At 43.9% G+C, this 19,686-nt stretch overlaps 2 protein-coding genes across 13 annotated transcripts in view; both read right to left on the bottom strand.

Annotated features, from left to right (window-relative positions):
* Positions 1-19,686, bottom strand: part of LOC140403903 (activating transcription factor 7-interacting protein 1-like) — a 256,189-nt gene that overhangs the window by 84,033 nt on the left and 152,470 nt on the right. The gene's annotated exons all lie outside the window — the stretch shown is intronic.
* On the bottom strand, positions 1,838-19,681 carry LOC140403804 (uncharacterized). Its single transcript, XM_072491963.1, has 5 exons — positions 19,649-19,681; positions 18,923-19,015; positions 13,746-13,934; positions 11,808-13,523; positions 1,838-2,470 (listed from the first exon to the last, which is right to left on the bottom strand). Exons 1-5 carry the CDS (start codon positions 19,679-19,681, stop codon positions 2,204-2,206), a joined length of 2,298 nt encoding a protein of 765 aa, XP_072348064.1. The 3' UTR covers positions 1,838-2,203.

The raw sequence follows: 19,686 nt of genomic DNA, 5'->3' as shown, positions 1-19,686 counted from the left end.
TGGTTAGCACTGCTGCTTCATGGAGCTGAGGACCCAGGTTCGATCCTGGCTCTGGGAGCTGTACATATGGAGTTTGCACATTCTTCCCGTGTTTGAGTGGGTCTCACCCCCATAACCCGCAGGGGTTGGTTTAGCACAGTGGGTTAAACAGCTGGATTGTAATGCAGAATACGGCCAGCAGCGCGGGTTCAATTCCCGGAACAGGCGCCGGAATGTGGCGACTAGGGGCTTTTCACAATAACTTCATTGATTATTATTATGTGCAGACTAGGCGGATTGGTCACGCTAAATTTCCCCTTAATTGGGAAAAAATAATTGGGTACTTTAAATTTATATTTAAAAAAAACATCCTGGCTGTAGCACTGAAAACATATGCACTAAACTAGCCACGCCTCTAGCCAAGTTGTTCCAGCAGCATCTACCCAACAATGTGGAAAATTGCACAGTTGTCACTGGCCACAAAAAGCAGGATAAGTCCAATCCAACAAATTACCTCGCCCAATCAGTCCTCAACCATCAATGATGTGTGGTGTTGTTGACGATGCTATCAAACTCAGCTATAGCCTGTTCACTGATGCTCAATTTGGTTCCACGCATGGACAAAAGAGCTGAACTGGAGAGGTGAGAGTGACCGTCCTCAACATCAAGGCAGCAGCTGACTGACTGTGGTATCAAGGAATCGGAGTAAAAGGGAATTGGTGGAAAACTTTCCACTAGTTGGAGTCAAAACTAGCATGAAGATGGCTATGGCAGCAGGAGGCAATCGACTCAGCCCGATGACATTGCTGCAGTAGTCACTTAGGGCAATGTTCTAGGCCCAACCATTTGCAGCTGTTTCAACAATGATGCTGTTATAAGGTCAGAAGTGGGGATGTCCGCTGATGACAGCACGATGTGCAGCACCATTCACAACTCCTCAGATGTCAAAGTAGTCTATGCCCACATGCAGCAAAATCTGGATAACATTCAGGCGTGGGTGGATAAGTGGCAGGTGCCAGGCAATGACCATCTCCAACAGAGAGAGTCTAACCATCTTCCTTTGAAATTCAATGGAATTACTATTGCTGAATTTCCCACTATCAATATCCTGGGGTTTACCATTGACCAGAAACTTAACTGGACCAGTCATTACTGTGGCTACAAGGAGGTCAGACGCTGGGTATTTATTCTACAGTAGGTAACTCAGCTGCTGACTCCCTATCTACAAATCACAGGTCAGGACGGTTATGGAATCCTCTGGCACACTCAAGAAGCTTGACACTGTCCAGGACTCCGTGACCAGCACTCCATTCATCACATTAAACCATTCACTCCCTCTGCCAAAGCCACACCTGGCTGGATCTACAATTGTCAAAATGGACAGCAGCAACTTTCTAAGGCTTATTTGACAGCACCTTCCTGACTAATCTGCTACACCTAGAAGAGGAGCAGCTGACATATGGGAATATCACCAATTACTTGCCAGTTCCCTTTAAGTCGCACATAGTACTGACTTGAAAATGTACTACCATTGTCTTAATCATCACTGGGTCAAAATCATGGAACTCTCTCCCTAAAAGCACTATGATTGTGCCTACACCATATGGACTATAGTGGTTCATGAAGACTGCTCATCGCGAGCACCTTCTTAAAAGACAATTGGTGATGTAAAACAAATGCTGGCCAGTGACACCCATAACCCATACACTGACTTTTGTTTTCTTTACAGCTAGTGTTTGCACAGAAACTCCATTAATAGAAGACTAATCTTTTCTCATAACAAATACAGGAAGAGGAATTAACAAAGAAATATAACTTTGCTCAGCAAATCAGAATAAAATCCAATGGGCCATATAAATAGGCTTCAATCATTTTTAATTATGAGGCAACAGGGTAACAATTTTGCTTATTGCACGTGTAATCTCCAAAAATTTTAAAGGTTAAAAAATTACTGACAACCACACACAATAAATCCATTTATAGCATAGAGAATAGAAAGTGCTTTGAAAGAATCAGCTTGCAAATTTAAACAAATTATACTGGTGGGAAACAACACTTTTATCACTTTCGCCCCTCATCAATTTGTTTCATATTCTTACAACCTGATAAGACAGTCATTTTTACACTACTGTTAAGATTTTAGCAGCATAATAGGTTGACGTTGCTGTAACTTTGACAGAAGATATTGGTAATGTTGAAGGTGTACTATAATGCAGTTCAACCTTCACCAATTCTTCTTGGTTTGCAACTTCAGCTTCTGGCAGGGGGCTATGGTCACTGCTTCGTGCGCACAAACACTTTGCTGTCTCAAGGAAGATGATTGTGAACAAGCGGCAATCTTCTTCAAAGGATTTGGAGGCTGCAAACAGTCAGACACTGCTTTCATTTCAGTCTTTTTGTAGTACATCATTGCATTACTGCCATTTCCCAATCGTTCCTTAATTAGCTCTTCATCAAAGCCACGACTGTGAAGGGCAGCTACACTGCTGACCTACAACAAAATGAACACACACAAAAAAAGTAAAAATATGCCTGTGCAGATGAAAAGGCACTGGGGCTGTGCAGACAGGCTGGATTTCTGACGTTGGTATTTTTTCATTTCATTGAGGCGTTGCTGATTTAAACTGCCAAAATGGCTTTTCTTCTTACAGTTTTGGCTTTTTGAAATTGGGGTAAATTAAATTAACATTTGCAAGGTACGACATAGCAGCACCACCTTTTGTTTGCATGACTGTAATGCCCCCCTGGTCTGCCATATCTTAAGTTGGGAAAGCCACCAAGGAAATCCAAACCTTCAATGCCTCCCCCAATACAACTAAGAGTTTGCAAAACACAACGGCAAAAGAATTTCCAAGTATTTGCAATTAAGGTTCCACAAAGAAATAAACATTTTGCTCATAGAAGTAGTAAATTCCTTGACTGAACTAAAAGGCACCACACAAATGCAACAGTGTGAAATGGCAATAATAGGATCACACCAATAATAGATTTCCCTTAGAGACGATACATTCAACACTTAAAATCACTGACTACCCGTTCAAACCAACTCGGCAATGACTATCATTGCAATTTGGTGAGGATTGATTGGGTTGTCACCCGGCACCTATAAACACTTGTAACTAACCAATGTGACAAAAAATCCTAAAAATGTATGAAAACCACGTAAAAAGTGATTTGTGTCAAGTAGATTTTAAAAATGGACAAGGGGGGGGGGGGGATTGGACTGGCTAAAATCAGACAGTAAACCGAATTTATGTAAAACTATGATGAAGGCTTTATTCTGGGTAACCCTAGGGTATAACAACAGCATTGCATTTCAGTTAATGCCATCATATTTTACATGTGTGTGCATTGGGCAACAGTGAATCTGGTTAATATAAATCGGCAAGACAATCTGCGATCTGCACATTTGTCCAACAAGTTCAATTGTTTGTAGGCCTATAGAAGACAGGACTGATGGACTTCTACCGTAGCACAAATCAATATTTCTTCCTGGCAATACTATTCCTAATTTGACCAGAGTTTTCTTTATCAAGCATTTGGAATTTGACAAGCATTTCCAGAAAATCCAAGTGAAAGCCACATTATGCATTCAATATCACGATCGTGAAAGAAAACTAGGAAGTCTGCAGAATTTGCAATAAATTAAAACTTTAAAAATCTCTTCAGTAGCTTGGATGCTCAAAGTTGATTAACAAAAGGATTCTACCTCCTGCCCAACACCACGATCCACCCTCACCAACCCCCCCAGGAAAAAAGCCGAAAAGCACTTGTTACAATGATCAATCTTCCCAAATCAATTAATTGGAAGAGTACTTTGTTCAATATTGGTATAAAAACATGGAGAAATCTCAGCAATTTCTGTTGTTGAATGTTTCGGTCTAAGGGGAATTAGATTATTTTTTTTACAACAAATATACAATAGGCCTCTTCTATACTATTGGACGCATGTTAATCCAACATACTTAAAAAAAAATTTAGAGTCCCCAATTTTCTTCCCTCCAATTAAGGAGCAGTTTAGCGTGGCCAATCCGCCTACTCTGCACATCTTTGGGTTGTGGGGGTGAGACCCACGCAGACACGGGGTGAATGTGCAAACTCCACACAGACAGTGACCCAGGGCCGGGATCAAACCCGGGTCATCGGGGCTGAGGCAGCAGTGCTAACCACTACACCACCATGCAACCCTTTACTCCAATATACTAATGCAACAAAAAAAGTGTGCCTGTGTGGTATGGGGCATGTTATAAGTTTTGCTTTGCGGCTGAAATTCAGATTTTAAAATTGCGATCTCAGCCACCTGGACAAATCCTGCTGTCTACTGAGGTGTAACAACAGCTTAGCAATTGGATAAGCAGCATTGATCAAGATTGATCATCTTGTTTGCGAATCCAAGTAAACAAAAAAGGCAGTTAGCAATAACTAGCTGCTCGGAAAATAGCTCAGAAACGTGCTCGGAAAATAGTTTTAGTCATGTGCAATGTCGGATGTCAGAATTAATTTGTTGTCAGTTTCATCGTTGTGGTGGGAAAACAGAAGATACAGAAATGGTGATTCCCATCATTCTAAGAGAGTTGGGGGTTTGTCACAGTATTATAGTGTGGGCTTATTGTTTACATACTTACAATGGCAATTTATCAAAGAGAGTTGAATATGCAGCACACCGTGCATTTTCAAAGCCAACAGCAATAACGGAGGCTTCAGATCAACTTTCTTGAAATCACAATACTATGGTCAAAATTTGCTACTACTTTAGAATAATAATTTTGCCCTGGGAGGCAATACTTTCATAATTTGGATGATGATCTGTTTCAAGGCTCTGCAATATTAACACCAATCAGCCACTAGTACCAAGTATTAAAGGTTTTCAAAAAGTTTTTTAAAGGTCAAATGACAACGGTTTTCTTAATTTCGGAGTAGAACGTTAATGATCATTGCAGACAAAAATAGATACAATTTCAAAAAATTAAACAAGATAAATGCAGTGTTTTATATTTGATCTTGTACAGATGAACATTTAAATCTGAAGATATTAATCTGAAAATAAGGGCAACAGCCAGGAACAGAACTCTTAGACGGCATTTAAACTGTACAGTCAGATTGCATTGATGAAAAATGATTCAACTGCTTTCACCTAAAAACACACCTAGTATCTTCAGGCTCACTGTACTGCACGTTTCTGAACACTGCTGAAATAATAATGTTCGCAAACCTTCCGTTTCAGTACATGGTCTGTCCCAATAGGGGTATTCCATTATCTAATAATAATACAATAAACACCTATTGTCACAAGTAGGCTTCAATGAAATTACTGTGTAAAGCCCCTAGTCGCCATATTCCGGTGCCTTTTCGGGGAGGCCGGTGCGGGAATTGAACCCGTGCTGCTGGCACTGTTCTGCATTACAAGCCAGCTATTTAGCCTAGTGTGCTAAACCAGCCTCTTTATCTATGTAAATATTGGGGGATTTGCTAGGGTTAGAAAGCAGGTATGGGAAGTCTTGCAATGTATTCAACATGTCATATCAAACACAGCTATAGCCAAGATGATAAATGAGTTAGTCCATCAAGACTTCTCTCTTTCACAACCAAACCACTCCTTCCTGCTGCACTTGTGGAAAGCCCAATCCCTCCTATTTTTTCTGGCACTTTATCCCAAAATTTAGCACCCTTTGTGAACTAGTTATTTTTAATACAAGTTTTAAAATCAACTACCCCCCTCCATTCAAGCTCATTCCTCTGGCCCTATATAGAAGAATTAAAATATGAAGTTTAGTATTTCTATAATAGTGAGGTTCCATTAAATCGCTGAATAATTCAGAATCCAAATTTTAATTCATTCAAAATATATTATTTGGAAAGGTTAAACAAATTCTTTGTTAAATTGTTGAATCTATTGTAAGAAATGTAATCTAAAGAAAACCCACTTTGGATCCTAATATAGTACGCCTATTTAATATATTTCATCAGTCAAAAACCTGTACTGCTTGGTGGCGGCAGATACACATAGCATGTGTATATAATGTTTATTGCAATGATCTGAGGTAATCAATGTCAACTCTGAATTAATCTAGCTATCCTGTCAGTACTCTCACCAATTAAATTTCATTAATTGGAAAAAAAAGCTACTGCAGTAACATACTGCAGAAGCTACTACTCCATTCACCTGAGGAAGGAGCAGTGCTCCCAAAGCTAGTGTTTGAAACAAACCTGTTGGCCTTTAACCTGGTGTTGTAAGACTTCTTACTGCAGTAACAGACATCAATGGAAAGGTTATACCCATCTGTGTGTAAACCACTGCCTACTGAAAAGCTAATATCTGAAAAGCTCTGCGGAGAGAAATAAGGTTTTTATTCTTGCTGGTTATATTTGGTTTTGGGGTTACAACACTGGAAGTCAGAATTGATTCTATCATACCACTCAAATAAGCCACTGAAGCAACAGGAAAAGTCTCATCCTAGCTGAAATCTCAGAAATCTGGTTACCAAAGTGTATTGAGAAACATTACACAGGTGTAGTCTCTCCAGATGAAGATCAACCATGCCTGTTTGTGATGAATGGTTACTGTACCCTTAACACCATGTACGTGATGCCCCTTTAAGACCGGGTTTGGAACCCTGGGGGGCTCCGCCTCTGGCTCCGTCCACCAGGGAGCCGTAGAGAAGGTGATGCCCTGTAGGTGGCACTCAGTAAGCACACGTCTCCTTCACTGACTAGTTCTCTGCTTATTAAAAGCCTTCATTTACCATTCTACACTCTTGTGTCGTTATTGAGGGTACTACAATTTAATAAGCAGATTACGTTAGGATGGACGCCGGTCTCAAGCCTGAAAAGCTCAACCTGGAAGCACGGACACCCGAGGCCAAATAAATTTTTAAGTACTGGCTCCGCTGCTTCGAGGCCTACCTGGAATCCTCGGAAACTCCCGTCCTAGGGCCTCGCAAGCTGCGCCTACTCCACGCCTGCGTGAGCCATAGAATCTCCACCATGATCGAGAAAGCCACCACTTACGACGAGGCAATCGAGATCCTGCAAAAGCATTTTGTCAAACCCATAAACGAGGTACATGCACGGCACCTGCTCTCTACCTGCCGGCAGCGCCCGAGGGAAATGCTAGACAAGTACGTGGAAAAGCTTACCGCGCTCGCCAGGAACTGTAATCATCAGGACGTGACGGCAGAAGTCCACATGAACCTGCACATCCGAGACGAGTTTGTGTCCGGCAACCGTTCCACCTATATCAGGCAGCGACTCCTCAAAAATGGAGCAAAAGACCTTCAGGACATGGTAACGCTCGCCACCTCACTGGAAGTGGTCCGCCACAACCTAGGCACGTACCCCACGGACCCTGCGAACCCCTCTCGGACTTCCCCAGACTAGGCCACGCTACTGGCCTGTGCCGCGTGGCGACCCGCCCAGACCGGGGGCACACCGTGCTATTTCTATGGGCAGGGCCAGCACCCACGTACACGCTGCCCAGTCCGCTCCGCCATCTGCAGCGACTGCGGGAAGGGGCATTTCGCGAGGGTCTGCCTGACCAGGCCCAAGGCCCAGAAATAAAAAGATCACCAGTCCCGAAAATCAAGCCCACAGGCCCCGCAACGCGGCTGCGCACCGGCCTGACACGCCCCTTTCTGACGTGTCATCGGCCTCGTGCGAGTCATGGGGGCGGTCATCTTGGTGGCGGCCATCTTCTAGACCTGACACGTGCTACCGACGACGGTGGCCATTTTGTGAATCCCGCTCGGCTGAGGACTCGGACTACCTGCAAATGGGAGCGATCACCCCCGACCAATCGCAGCCAAAGCACCTGCAGATTTCCATGATGCAGGTCCAGATCAACGGGCGCGACACTCTGCCTCTTCGACTCCGGGAGCACGGAGAGCCTTATCCACCCAGAAACGGTAAGGCGCTGCTCCTTGCGCACCTATCCCACCTCCCAAACCATAGCCCTCGCCTCCGGGCCCCACTCGGTCCAAATCAAGGGGTTTTGTATTGCGGATCTCACGATCCAGGGAGCCGAATACGCTCGCTTCAAGCTCTATATCTTCTGGATTTCCAATGCAGCCACCGAAGCCTGACCCTGAAGTTCGGCGGACCCTTGCCCCCCCTCACGGTATGCAGCCTTGCAACACTGAAAGTTGCACCCCCCTCACTATTTGCGAACCTTACCCCCGACTGTAAGCCCGTCGCCACGAGGAGTCGGCGGTACAGTGCCCATGATATGACTTTTATCAAGTCAGATGTCCAGCGTTTACTGGCAGAGGGGGTCATCGAGGCTAGCAACAGCCCCTGGAGAGCACAAGTGGTGGTAGTACGGTCCGGGGAAAAGAAATGGATGGTCGTGGACCACAGCCAGACCATAAACCGCTTCACGCAGCTCGATGCATACCCCCTTCCCCGCATAGCAGAGATGGTCAATCAGATAGCTCAATATCGTGTATTCCCCACTGTCGACCTCAAATCCGCCTACCACCAGCTCCCTATCCAACCGAAAGACTGCATCTATACTGCTTTCGAAGCAGCCGACCGGCTCTTCCACTTCCTCAGGGTCCCCTTCGGCGTCACAAATGGGGTCTTCGTCTTCCAGAGGGCGATGGACCAAATGGTGGACCAGTACGGCCCGTGGGCTACTTACCCATACTTGGACAATGTCACCATCTACGGCCATTATCAGCAGGGCCACGACGCGAACCTTGCAAAGCTCCTCCAGACCTCCCAGGCCCTCAACCTGACCTAAAAGGAAAAATGCGTTTTCCACACAATCAGACTAGCCATCCTCGGCTACGTCGTGGAAAACGGGGTCCTAGGTCTCGACCCCGACCGCATGCGCCCCCTTAAGGAACTTCCCCTTCCCCGTAGCCTCAAGGCCCTCAAACGGTGCTTGGGGCTTTTCTCCTATTACGCCCAGTGGGCCCCAGATATGCAGACAAAGCCCGCCCACTCATATTACGCCCAGAGGGTCCCCAGATATGCAGACAAAGCCCGCCCACTCAAAGACCACGTCATTTCCCCTGACAGCTGAGGCCCGGTCGGCCTTCAGTCGCATCAAGGCCGACATCATCAAGGCCGCTATGCACACGGTGGACGAAACCATTCCTTTCCAGGTAGAGAGCGATGCGTCAGACATCGCCCTGGCTGCTACCCTCAACCAGGCAGGCAGGCCAGTAGCATTCTTCTCCCAGACACTCACCGCCTCAGAGATTCGGCAATCTGCAGTCGAAAAGGAGGCACAAGCCATTGTGGAGGCTGTGCGGCACTGGAGGCACCTAGCTGGTAGGAGGTTCACCCTCGTTACCGACCAACGGTCGGTAGCCTTCATGTTTGATAACGCACAATGGGGCAAAATTAAAAATGATAAAATCTTGAGGCGGAGGATCGAACTCTCCACCTACACGTATGATATCAAGTATCGTCCTGGGGAGCTCAACGAGCCCCCAGATGCCCTGTCCCGCGGCACGTTCACCAACGCGCAGGAGGATCGCCTGCGGGCTATCCACGATGACCTCTGTCACCCGGGGGTTACCCGGCTCGCCCACTTTATCAAGTCCCGCAATCTACCTTACTCCACCAAGGAGGTCAAGGCCATGACCAGGGCTTGCCAGATCAGTGCGGAGTGCAAACTGCACTTCTACCGGCCGGACAAGACTCGCCTTGTAAAAGCTTCAAGGCCCTTTGAGCGACTAAGCGTGGGCTTCAAAGGCCCCCTCCCGTCCTCCAACCGCAATATCTACTTCCTAACCGTCATCGACGAGCTCTCCTGCTTCCCATTCGCCGTTCCCTGCCCCGACATGACCTCGGCCACCGAGATAAAAGCACTGCACAGCATCTTCACCCTGTTTGGTTTCCCCGCTTATATCCACAGCGACCGGGGTACATCGTTCATGAGCGATGAGCTGCGTCAGTATCTGCTCAGCAAGGGCATCGCCTCGAGCAGGACGACCAGTTATAACCCGCGGAGAAATGGGCAGGTGGAGAGGGAGAACGCAAAAGTTTGGAAGGCTGTCCTTCTGGCCCTACGGTCGAGAAGTCTCCCAACCACCTGCTGGCAGGAGGTCCTACCAGATGCCCTCCACTCCATTAGGTATCTCCTCTGCACGGCCACGAATGAGACCCCTCACAACCGCTTGTTTGTCTTCCCCAGGAAGTCCACCTCCGGGGTCTTGCTTCCACCTTGGCTGACGACTCTGGGACCTGTTCTTCTCCAGAGGCACACAAGGAGCCATAAAACGGACCCCCGGGTCGAGAGGGTTCCACATGCGAACCCCCGATATGCCTACGTCAAACACCCCGACGGCAGGCAAGACACGGTTTACCTCCGGGATCTGGCACCCGCTGGGGACTGATGCCCCCCCGGGACCCCCGCCCCGTCGGTAGACACCAACCGCCCCCCCCACCACACTCCCCGCCGGCGCCGCTACCCCCAGCTCCAGCTATTCCCCCTGCCGCCCGACCCAGACCAAAGCTCCGACCACCTTGCTCCCAGATATACCCTCAACAAAGACGTCAGTGTCCGCCGCACCACCGCCCGAGCTGAGAAGGTCGACGAGGACGATCTGGAAGCCGAAAAGACTAGACATGTGATTCCAATTCACCCCCGACGGACTTTGCGTTTTTTTTAAAACAGAGGGCAAATGTGATGAATGGTTACTGTACCCTTAACACCATGTACGTGATGCCCCTTTAAGATGGGGTTTGGAACCCTGGGGGACTCCGCCTCCGCCTACCAGGGAGCCGTATACAAGGTGACGCCCTGTAGGTGGCACTCAGTAAGCACACGTCTTGGTCACTGACTAGTTCTTTGCTTATCAAAGCCTTCATTTACCATTCTACACTTTTGTGTCGTTATTGAGGGTGCTACACTGTTGCTGTGGCAAATTTACTTCTGGCTGAACCAAAACGCCACCATAAATTTCAATATGATTGTAATCCCAATGCTTTGAAGTTGACTTGATTTACAGTACAATCTTAATGGATCCCAATTTAAAACTCAGCAGTTTTCTAACATTGCTCTGGGCTTCCCAGGTACGAGACAATTAAAAAAAAAAAAAAAATTTAGAGTACCCAATTCATTTTTCCAATTAAGGGCCAATTTAGCATAGCCAATCCACCTACCCTGCACATCTTTGGATTTGCACATATAAGGGGCTGGTTTAGCACAGTGGGCTAAACAGCTGGCTTGTAATGCAGAACAATGCCAGCAGCGCAGGTTCAATTCCAGTACCGGCCTCCCGAACATGTGCCGGAATGTGGCGACTAGGGGCTTTTCACAGTAACTTCATTGACGCCTACTTGTGACAATAAGCAATTGTTGGTGTGGGGGCAAAACCCACGCAAACATGGGGAGAACTTTTCACGGACAGTGACCCAGGGCCAGGATCAAACCTGGGACCTCGGCGACGGGAGGCCGCAGTGCTTACTTGACATTTATAACATCTTTTTGGAAGCTAATAGAGGCACAGAATTTTAATCTATTAGTTGCACTTCAAGCTCCAGGACTGCCTGCTAATATCGATGTTCCAAGCTGGACAAGACTCCTGAATCACTGGAAGGGCTAACCTATAGAAATTAGAAGAAGCCTAATCGAAAAGGATGAGGGGGTAAAAGGAGGGAATCGGAGGAAGAATTAAAGTTTTGTTTCAGTTCACAATTGTGCAAACATAACTGGGCTTTGTCACTTGACCTTTAAAACACAGAATGCATAAGTTAACTACTGGCCTGCGATGGGTTAGCGTTTACTGTTAAATGCATTAAAATGCATATAACAGGTACTAGGAAATAATGCCAATTCTTTCTTGCAACATCAATAACAAAACACCGTTTATACTTACCCTTCCAGATTGGCCAGTATGCCGCCCCGAAATTCCACCCGCCTCACAGATTTCTTTGGAATAACGCTCCAGAGTGTGAACTCCAATTGCTTGCTGGCAGAACTCCAGCCTCCCTGGAAGAGGACGCCGGTAAAACGGACCATCGCTTGGAACCATACTGAGGTAGCGACGAAAGAGAGAAACAATACATCTTGGGTTGGATAAGTCTGCATACTGCTGAGTAAATCCTTTTGTTCTTTGGATCCCGTCTCTGTAAGGTTTTGCCACAAATTCCAAATATTCTCCAATTTCATCAGCTTCAAAGCTAAACTGATCAACCATCAATTTATTGTGCTCCGCTGCTGCATGTACACCAAAGACTTTACAGAGGTAGAAATAGACAGCATAACTGTAACTTCTTGCATCTCGCAGTTTAAAAACGATTTGCCACAGTTTTTCCTCTTCTTCCTCAGAGTAAGGCTCTGCTTGTTTCCTTACTATACCAATTCCCTGTTGTTTAAGTTTTCGCACCTGCCTGTCAAGTGTAGTCCGAAATGCAGCATACTCCATGTTATATTCGTTAAAGAAATCAATGTCCAGTCGCTTGCACGTTTCACGCAAGTATCGCAAAATGGAGCAGCACAAGAGACGGAGAGAATTAGGCGGATAAAATGATCCATCGCGCCGACGGACTTCCTCCACAAAGTGGCAGAGCCAGAAATTCAGTTCATTGTGAGTTATTTCATGAGACAGTACCGGTACATAAAGGGACGATTCACAGCATTCTGCATTATTTTCCATGAAGTAGTTATTTCGGTTTCTAGCCCACTCATCCCAAGCTCGAATGCCCCAGGCAGTGGCTCTCCTTGTATTGTATGGAATTATGTTATCTTGTATAATCATTCGCTTCCTGTTGTCTGGGACAGGTTCATAATTGTCTTTGGGAGTTTGGTTACCTGACAATAGAACCTGCAACTCCACAGGGGGTTCAGCACATGCATCAAAGGAAGCTCTACTCCCTAGCAATACTGTATGTTGATTTTCTGAAGTTCTCTTATTGCACTGAATCTTATTCTCTTGTAATGTTACACGTAGCTTATCTAAATCAGGCTCATTAAGGACAGAGGGTGTCCTCTCCTCTGGTACTATTTCATTTTGTTGTTCTGTGCCAGGTTTTGAGATACTACTCGGGCCATTACCCTCATGTAAAAGAACAGACTTTTGCCGGACTAGCATACCATTACAAGCCTGTGGCTTCTCTGTAGTTAGCTGGACAAACATACTCTTGGAAGTTCTACTAATTTTTAATGCAGCCTCATGCGCCTTGGCTATCACGTCCCCGAATGAGTTACACTGACCATGATTATTTATTAAAACAGCTCGTTGTTGATCTGTAGCGGGTTTCGGTTTAATACTTAAAGTTAGATTATGTTGTAATAGAGCCTGTTGTTTTAACGTAACAGCATTGCCTGATTCAGCAGAAACCCTACAATCCTGCAGCCGAACCTTCTGCTTTATCAAAGGCTTACCAGATCTATTATCTTGTAATGCAATTTGTCGATTGCACAGTGCACTTGTTGGGCCTGTTGGAGACAGAGTTTCATAAAGTTGCAGTGTAACCTTTTCCATTTCCACAATGGGCTTGCCAAATTGGTGCATCTCATTTTTCTTTGCCAACTTGAACGTCTTTCTGTTGCTCAAGCCAAATTTCATTTCTGGTTGAAAAGGTGCAAGAATCTGAGACAAAGAAACAGAAGAACCTGCCAGTAAAGCCAGTGAATTGCCGTCAAAATTTGGGACAAGGTAAATGCGATTAAACTGTGTTCCTTTGAGTTTCTATTGATTCAATTAACATTTTGGATGGTGGCACAGGAAATAAGAGGACAAACCATCTGGCAATGGGAACTCAACTTCAGTGATTTCAGTGCATCACCTGTAGAATCTGGGAGAATGCACAACCTGTTGTACAATATTGCTGCTAGCAGTCTGTTTCACTGAATGTGCACTACCTTTGTTAACAGTAGTTTCCACAACAAAATGAGGGTTACGACAATGTAATGAAACTTCAGCATGCTGGTAATGAATCAATGACTCATTGTTTGCTTGAAGGTCAAGTGCTATTAGTAATTTTCCACCAATGAACTCCATCTACAAAGTAAATCCCAAACTGATCACACGCAAAAGAATCGCCAAGCTTGATTTTGATTCACTGACAGCTGCAAACAAAACTTTTTGATATCAGGAGTAGAAGCTCAAGATCACAAATAATGGAGGCTTGTTGCAGCCCTAATAAAGAAGTCTGAATCCCAAACAAAAGAAACAATTGTTAGCCTCCCCAATCATAGAGTTGTGAATTAGATTCCATATATCTTGTGCTTTGGCATTCTTGCCCAAAGAATTCCTATGAATCATATAATAGGTATATCACAACTCACAGTATATTATTCAACACAGCATTTCTGTAACCATCTCAGTTTGTTAACTTTTAATAAAGGCCTTTATAGACGGTTTAATTCAATTTTTAAAAACTTTCTCACTTACTTGAGTTAAATGTGTTCGTCTTAATCCTGTTCAGTGATGCCACAGATGTCAACGAATGAAGGCTGTGGTTGTGGCATCGATAAATTATCGATTACGAGGAGGAAGAAACCCGGGCTGATTTTCTTGCAGACAGAAGCTTCAGGAATACTGGGGCCTTTGAAACACACTAGTTTTGGTGGATAATCCAATCAAAATGCTCGCACGCTCCCGAACCCTTGGTTCTGAAACCAAAGGTACTCTTCGCCACGGGGCAGTTGGAAATCAGACCACTGGGTTTGGTCAATGTGTTCAACGCTCGCTGCAAAACCAACCTGTATTTCCTGAAAATCTGTACAGCTAAGGCAGACTGCAATTGTGTAACTACAGTAATAAATGAGGAACAATCCTGTTCATAAACGATGGTTCAACACTCCCAAGCTGCTGCCCTGGAAATCTACCCGATTTAAAATGATTAAATGTCATTTAATCATTAGGATGGGAATAGAGGGATACGGATCCCGGAAGTGTAGAAATGTTAGTTTAGACGGGCAGCATGGTCGGCGCAGGCTTGGAGGGCCGATGGGCCCGTTCCTGTGCTGTACTTTTCTTTGTTTGTGATATTTCATCTTCTCACAAACACCTACAATTTGTATCTTCTGGTCTGCTGAAGTTGGGAACAGGATTGTCCAGGTGCAGCTCTAATGGAAATCTTTCAAGTCTGCATTTACTCCCTACCTTCCCCCCCCAAATACCAGTTAGAAAGTTTCTGAGTTAAGTGTACAGTAGTATTGGGATGGTAACATTACTGGACGAGTAATCCAGTGGGCTGAACAAAATCTCTGGGGACACAATGTTGAATCCACCATGAAGGCTGGGGAATTTAAATTCAGCTAATTAATACATTTAGAATAAAACCCAGCAATAGTGATCAAACTACTATATTGCTGTAAAATCCCATCTGGTTCCCTAATGTCCTTCCTCCTTCAAAAAGGAGGAAATCTGCCACTCTTAACTGGTCAGGTCTACATGGCAGCCCAACAGCAATGTGCTTGACTCTTAAATGTCCTCTATATAATAACCCTTAGTTTATTGTTGATGGCACTATTGGGAGCACAACATCTTTAGAACTAACATTTGGAACATTAGAATTATAGTTATGTTACAGTACATTAGAATTTTCTGCCCCACTGGACCAAGAATTACTGCAATTCTAAAATAGATGAAAGCCTCAATGGTTGGCCTTCAGTAAAGCAAGTTATCAAAATGTTTTACCCATCCTTACCTCTAGAGACTGCTGTAGCTTCAAAACATGTACAAAATTAGCACATATTACAGACATCCTAAATATAAAAGAGATTGCAACTCTGCCTTGTGTAGATTTGTGGGGATCAGAAGTGTCATACTTCAGTGGTATTTGAAGACTATGCCATGAAGAAGTTCTATAATCATCTACATGCATTCAGCAAATCTCATGTAACAGGTTTGATGTAGCAATTCAGTATTGCCTAGTACTACAATGCAGGTATAGAGAAAGTGTTAATGTTTGAGTCCAATATGACTCTTTTCCAGAACGGAAGAGTCATTTGTACTCAAAACATCAACTTGGTTTCTCTCCACAGATGCTGCTAGATCTGAGATTTCCAGCATTTTCTGTTTTTATTTCAGATTTCCAGCATTCACAGTATTTTGCTTTAATTTACTAATGTCAAGGATCTGCTTATCTGTAAAACATAGAAATAGGCCATTCAGTCCAACTATATAATTCTATAATCCATGTCCACATGAGCATCCTCACCCTGTTTATTTCATTGCCATCTATCAACATATCCCCTTCTACTCAATAAAAAGCATTTATAAAAAAAAACATATCACCTTCTATTCCTTTCTCTCTCATTAACTTATCTCACTTTCCCTTACACATATTGTTGTAAACACCATAACGTGACCAATTAACTTGTCTGCTCCAGTAAAAAGGACCAGTGTTTAAGCAGGCATTCTGTGCTGAGGATCAAGAAATTGATGTTTATGTCCCTACTCAGGAGTACAGCAGTTTTATACATTACCAAAGCTTGCTGCAATCAATGTTCCAGCACAAAAACAGGCCAGTTGACTATGAGCCACACGCCCAAAATGAGGCATTTAGTCTAAATGTCAGCTGTTGCTTGCTTCTTAAAGCTCTTAGCATTTCTTTTTTAATTATATTAATCAGCATCTCCTACACAAAAGAGTCTCCAACCTCAGTATAATGGTTCCAACGTTCATGCAAGGAACAATGTATTTATCATGGTGGTATCAAACCCAAAACAGGGTTGCCAACAGGCTCACCATTTGTTTCCCTCTATGGACCGAGTAGTCAGCTGGAGTACTTGCAACCTGCTATCTTGCTATCCACACACAACAGTAGTGCATGAACCTATTTTCGGTATTGTTAAGCAATCAGCTGCAATGACAAATTCCAGAGAGCTGAAAATAAATCTTTTGACGTTATTGAGGTCTGTGAAGGTTTTAATAATGATAAAAATAAATATAAAATCATAGAATCTCTACAGTGCAGGAGGCCATTCGGCCCATTGGGTCTGCACCGACCCTCTGAAAGAAAGAAGCCCACTCTCCTGCCTTATCCCCGTAACCCAACCTAACCTGTACATCTCTGGATACTAAGGGTAATTTTATCATGGCCAATCCACCTAACCGGCACATCTTTGGACTGTGGGAGGAAACCCATGCAGACATGGGGAGAAAGTGCAAACTCCACACAGACAGTCACCCAAGGTTGGAATTGAACCTGGGTCCCTGGCGCTGTGATGCAATCATGCTAACCACTGTGCTGCCCCAATATGTTCTGATGTAGAAAAAGTATTTTGCATTCTTTTAAAAATGGCTCACTTCACACTCATTAGTGCAGGCCTGCAGTTGTTCAGAATTTAGATCCATCCCAATACAGGGAGGATAGCTGGTGCATTAAAGTATCATTTGCCCAAAAGCTCCTTCAGTCACAAGCTGAAAGCTCTGTAGTAACGCAAATCAATATTGCCAATTAAATCTTACAGCATCATGGTCAATACAAGTTCGAAACATTATTAAAAACAACTGCAAAACTTGCAGAACTGACCCTTTTATGCCATTTGCCCCTTCAACTTATGTGACTGGAACCTAAAAGGGAGCATTTGGGAGCGGTAGACCTGAACTGAGGAACAAGTCTCAGCTGCAGTAATGGAGTATTAGGGCGGCACGGCTCTGCTGCCTCACGGCATTGAGAACACGGGTTCGATCCCAGCACCAGGTCACTTTCCGGGTGAAGTTTGCATATTCTCCTCCCCGTGTTTGCATGGGTCTCACCCCCACAACGTGCAGTGCAGGTGGAGCTAAAATTGCCCCTTAATTGGAGAAAAAGAATTGGGTACTTCAATAAAAAAAGGAGTATTAAAAAATGGCCACTTGGATTTATGTACATTAATACAAACAATAGTTCCTTCAGAAATAAACAAATCACCATGGATAGCTACTCATGCTGAGGATAAAGACGAGAAGCACCTTATAAGCTGCAATACAAGTTTGGGATCCTGATAGTATTACATGGTTAGTGGTATCCCTCAAAAGTGTTGTTGCCTGCAAATTCATTGCAAAAATAGAAACATACTTAGAAAATAGGAGGAGGCAGCCATTCGAGCCCACTTCGACATTCATTATGATCATGGCTGAGTTCAATACCCTGATCCCGCCTTCCCCCTCCACTATCTCTTGGTCCCTTTAGCTCCAAGAGCTATATCTACATCCTTCTTGAAATTACACAACGTTTTCGCCTCAACTACTTTTTGTGGTAGCGAATTCCACAGATTCACCATTCTCTGGATGAAGAAATTTCTCCCCACCTCCGTCCTAAAAAGGTTTATCCCTTTTCCTCACACTATGACCCTTAATTCTAAACTCCCCAACCATCGGGAATATTTTCTGAATCTACCCTGTCTAAAAGTACAAGTATGATTAATGTTACAAGGACACCACCGTCCATCGTTTGCATGGAAATGAAATGTGAAAACTAGGCCCCTGCATCAGATCCACATATATATCAACTAGAAAAAAGTCTGGTAAAATTCTACCGAGTCTTTGCTTGTGCATCACTGTTAATTGACCACTGCAGCCAAGGGTTCTGATGGACGTTAACTAAATCAACACATCTTTTATTGTATATTTAAACAAAATAGTTCAATACAACAGATACATCAGCACCAAATGGTAAAAATAATCCAGGGACTTCTACATTTTCAACATTTACAAAACCCCTGCCTCCCCTGCAGCCATGGGCAGAGGGAAGAGGGAAAATTAACAGCAAGTTTGCAATAACAGGAGACACAGGTAATTGGATGAAAACTTGAGAGATCAGATTTTTGTCCAATTTTAATTCCGTGCACAGTAAACCAGAGAAGTTTAATAAAGTCTAATTCAGGAATAACAGGGCCACATGCTCGGAGAAAACCAAGGCTTTGCGCATTTAACCGTTGCTCTTCCCCTGGCCGTGGAGCAGAAACATTTTACTTGAGTAATTATATTCAGTGAAACTTTTGTGTCCAAGTACAGGCTACTGGGTAAGCTCTACCAGCTCCGATACAACTTACTGTGTCATTCTTTTCTATACCCTTAATAAGCAAAATAGAAGTTAATTGTACAGAAAATGGGACAACAGCCAAGAATAGACCGAGCTCAATTTCCTAAAAGGAGAAATCAGTGGTTAACAATTCAGAAGTAATTTTGCAAATATTTATGCCCTTAAAATATCTGAAAAAATATTTCACATGTTCTGGTGTATTGTTTGAAACGCATGTTTACTTCTAGAATCTATTGAGGAGGTGTTGCATTGCGCTAACTTATTATATCACGTGTGGTGCAAGTTTAACCAGGTGGAGGTGTGGGCAAATGACCATATCAGTCCGCTGTGTAACGATTGTGCAGCGTCGTTGAGGATGCCACACACCTACCGACTGAATATCTGCTTATTCATGCCAATCTACTGGAAATACCTTCCAGATTATACAATGGTGACCCAAAGATTAAAGAACGGTTAACGCATGTATGAGGAAATACATTTTTGACTCATCTCCTTACTTTATAATTTGTATTTTGAAGTTTTTATCCCAGTTTATTGTACCACCCGCACATTCACAAATGAATATTTCCACAATATTGGAACCAATCAAAACTCATTCTAACGGGTAAACAATTTGCTATAAAGGAGTTTATAAAGCTATGTCCTCCATTTCAAGTATTTTCCATTTGCTATTTCTAGGTCAATTTTATATTCCTTAACTTCTATTCCTTTCTCCTACTCTAAAAATTTAAAATACCCAGAAACATTTAACATCCATCAGGAAGTACATGGATG

This window comes from Scyliorhinus torazame, chromosome 29, assembly GCF_047496885.1.
Source record: "Scyliorhinus torazame isolate Kashiwa2021f chromosome 29, sScyTor2.1, whole genome shotgun sequence".
Taxonomy (NCBI): domain Eukaryota; kingdom Metazoa; phylum Chordata; class Chondrichthyes; order Carcharhiniformes; family Scyliorhinidae; genus Scyliorhinus; species Scyliorhinus torazame.
The sequence above is the reverse complement of the archived record's forward strand: the minus strand, read 5'-3'. Positions and strand labels throughout refer to the sequence as shown.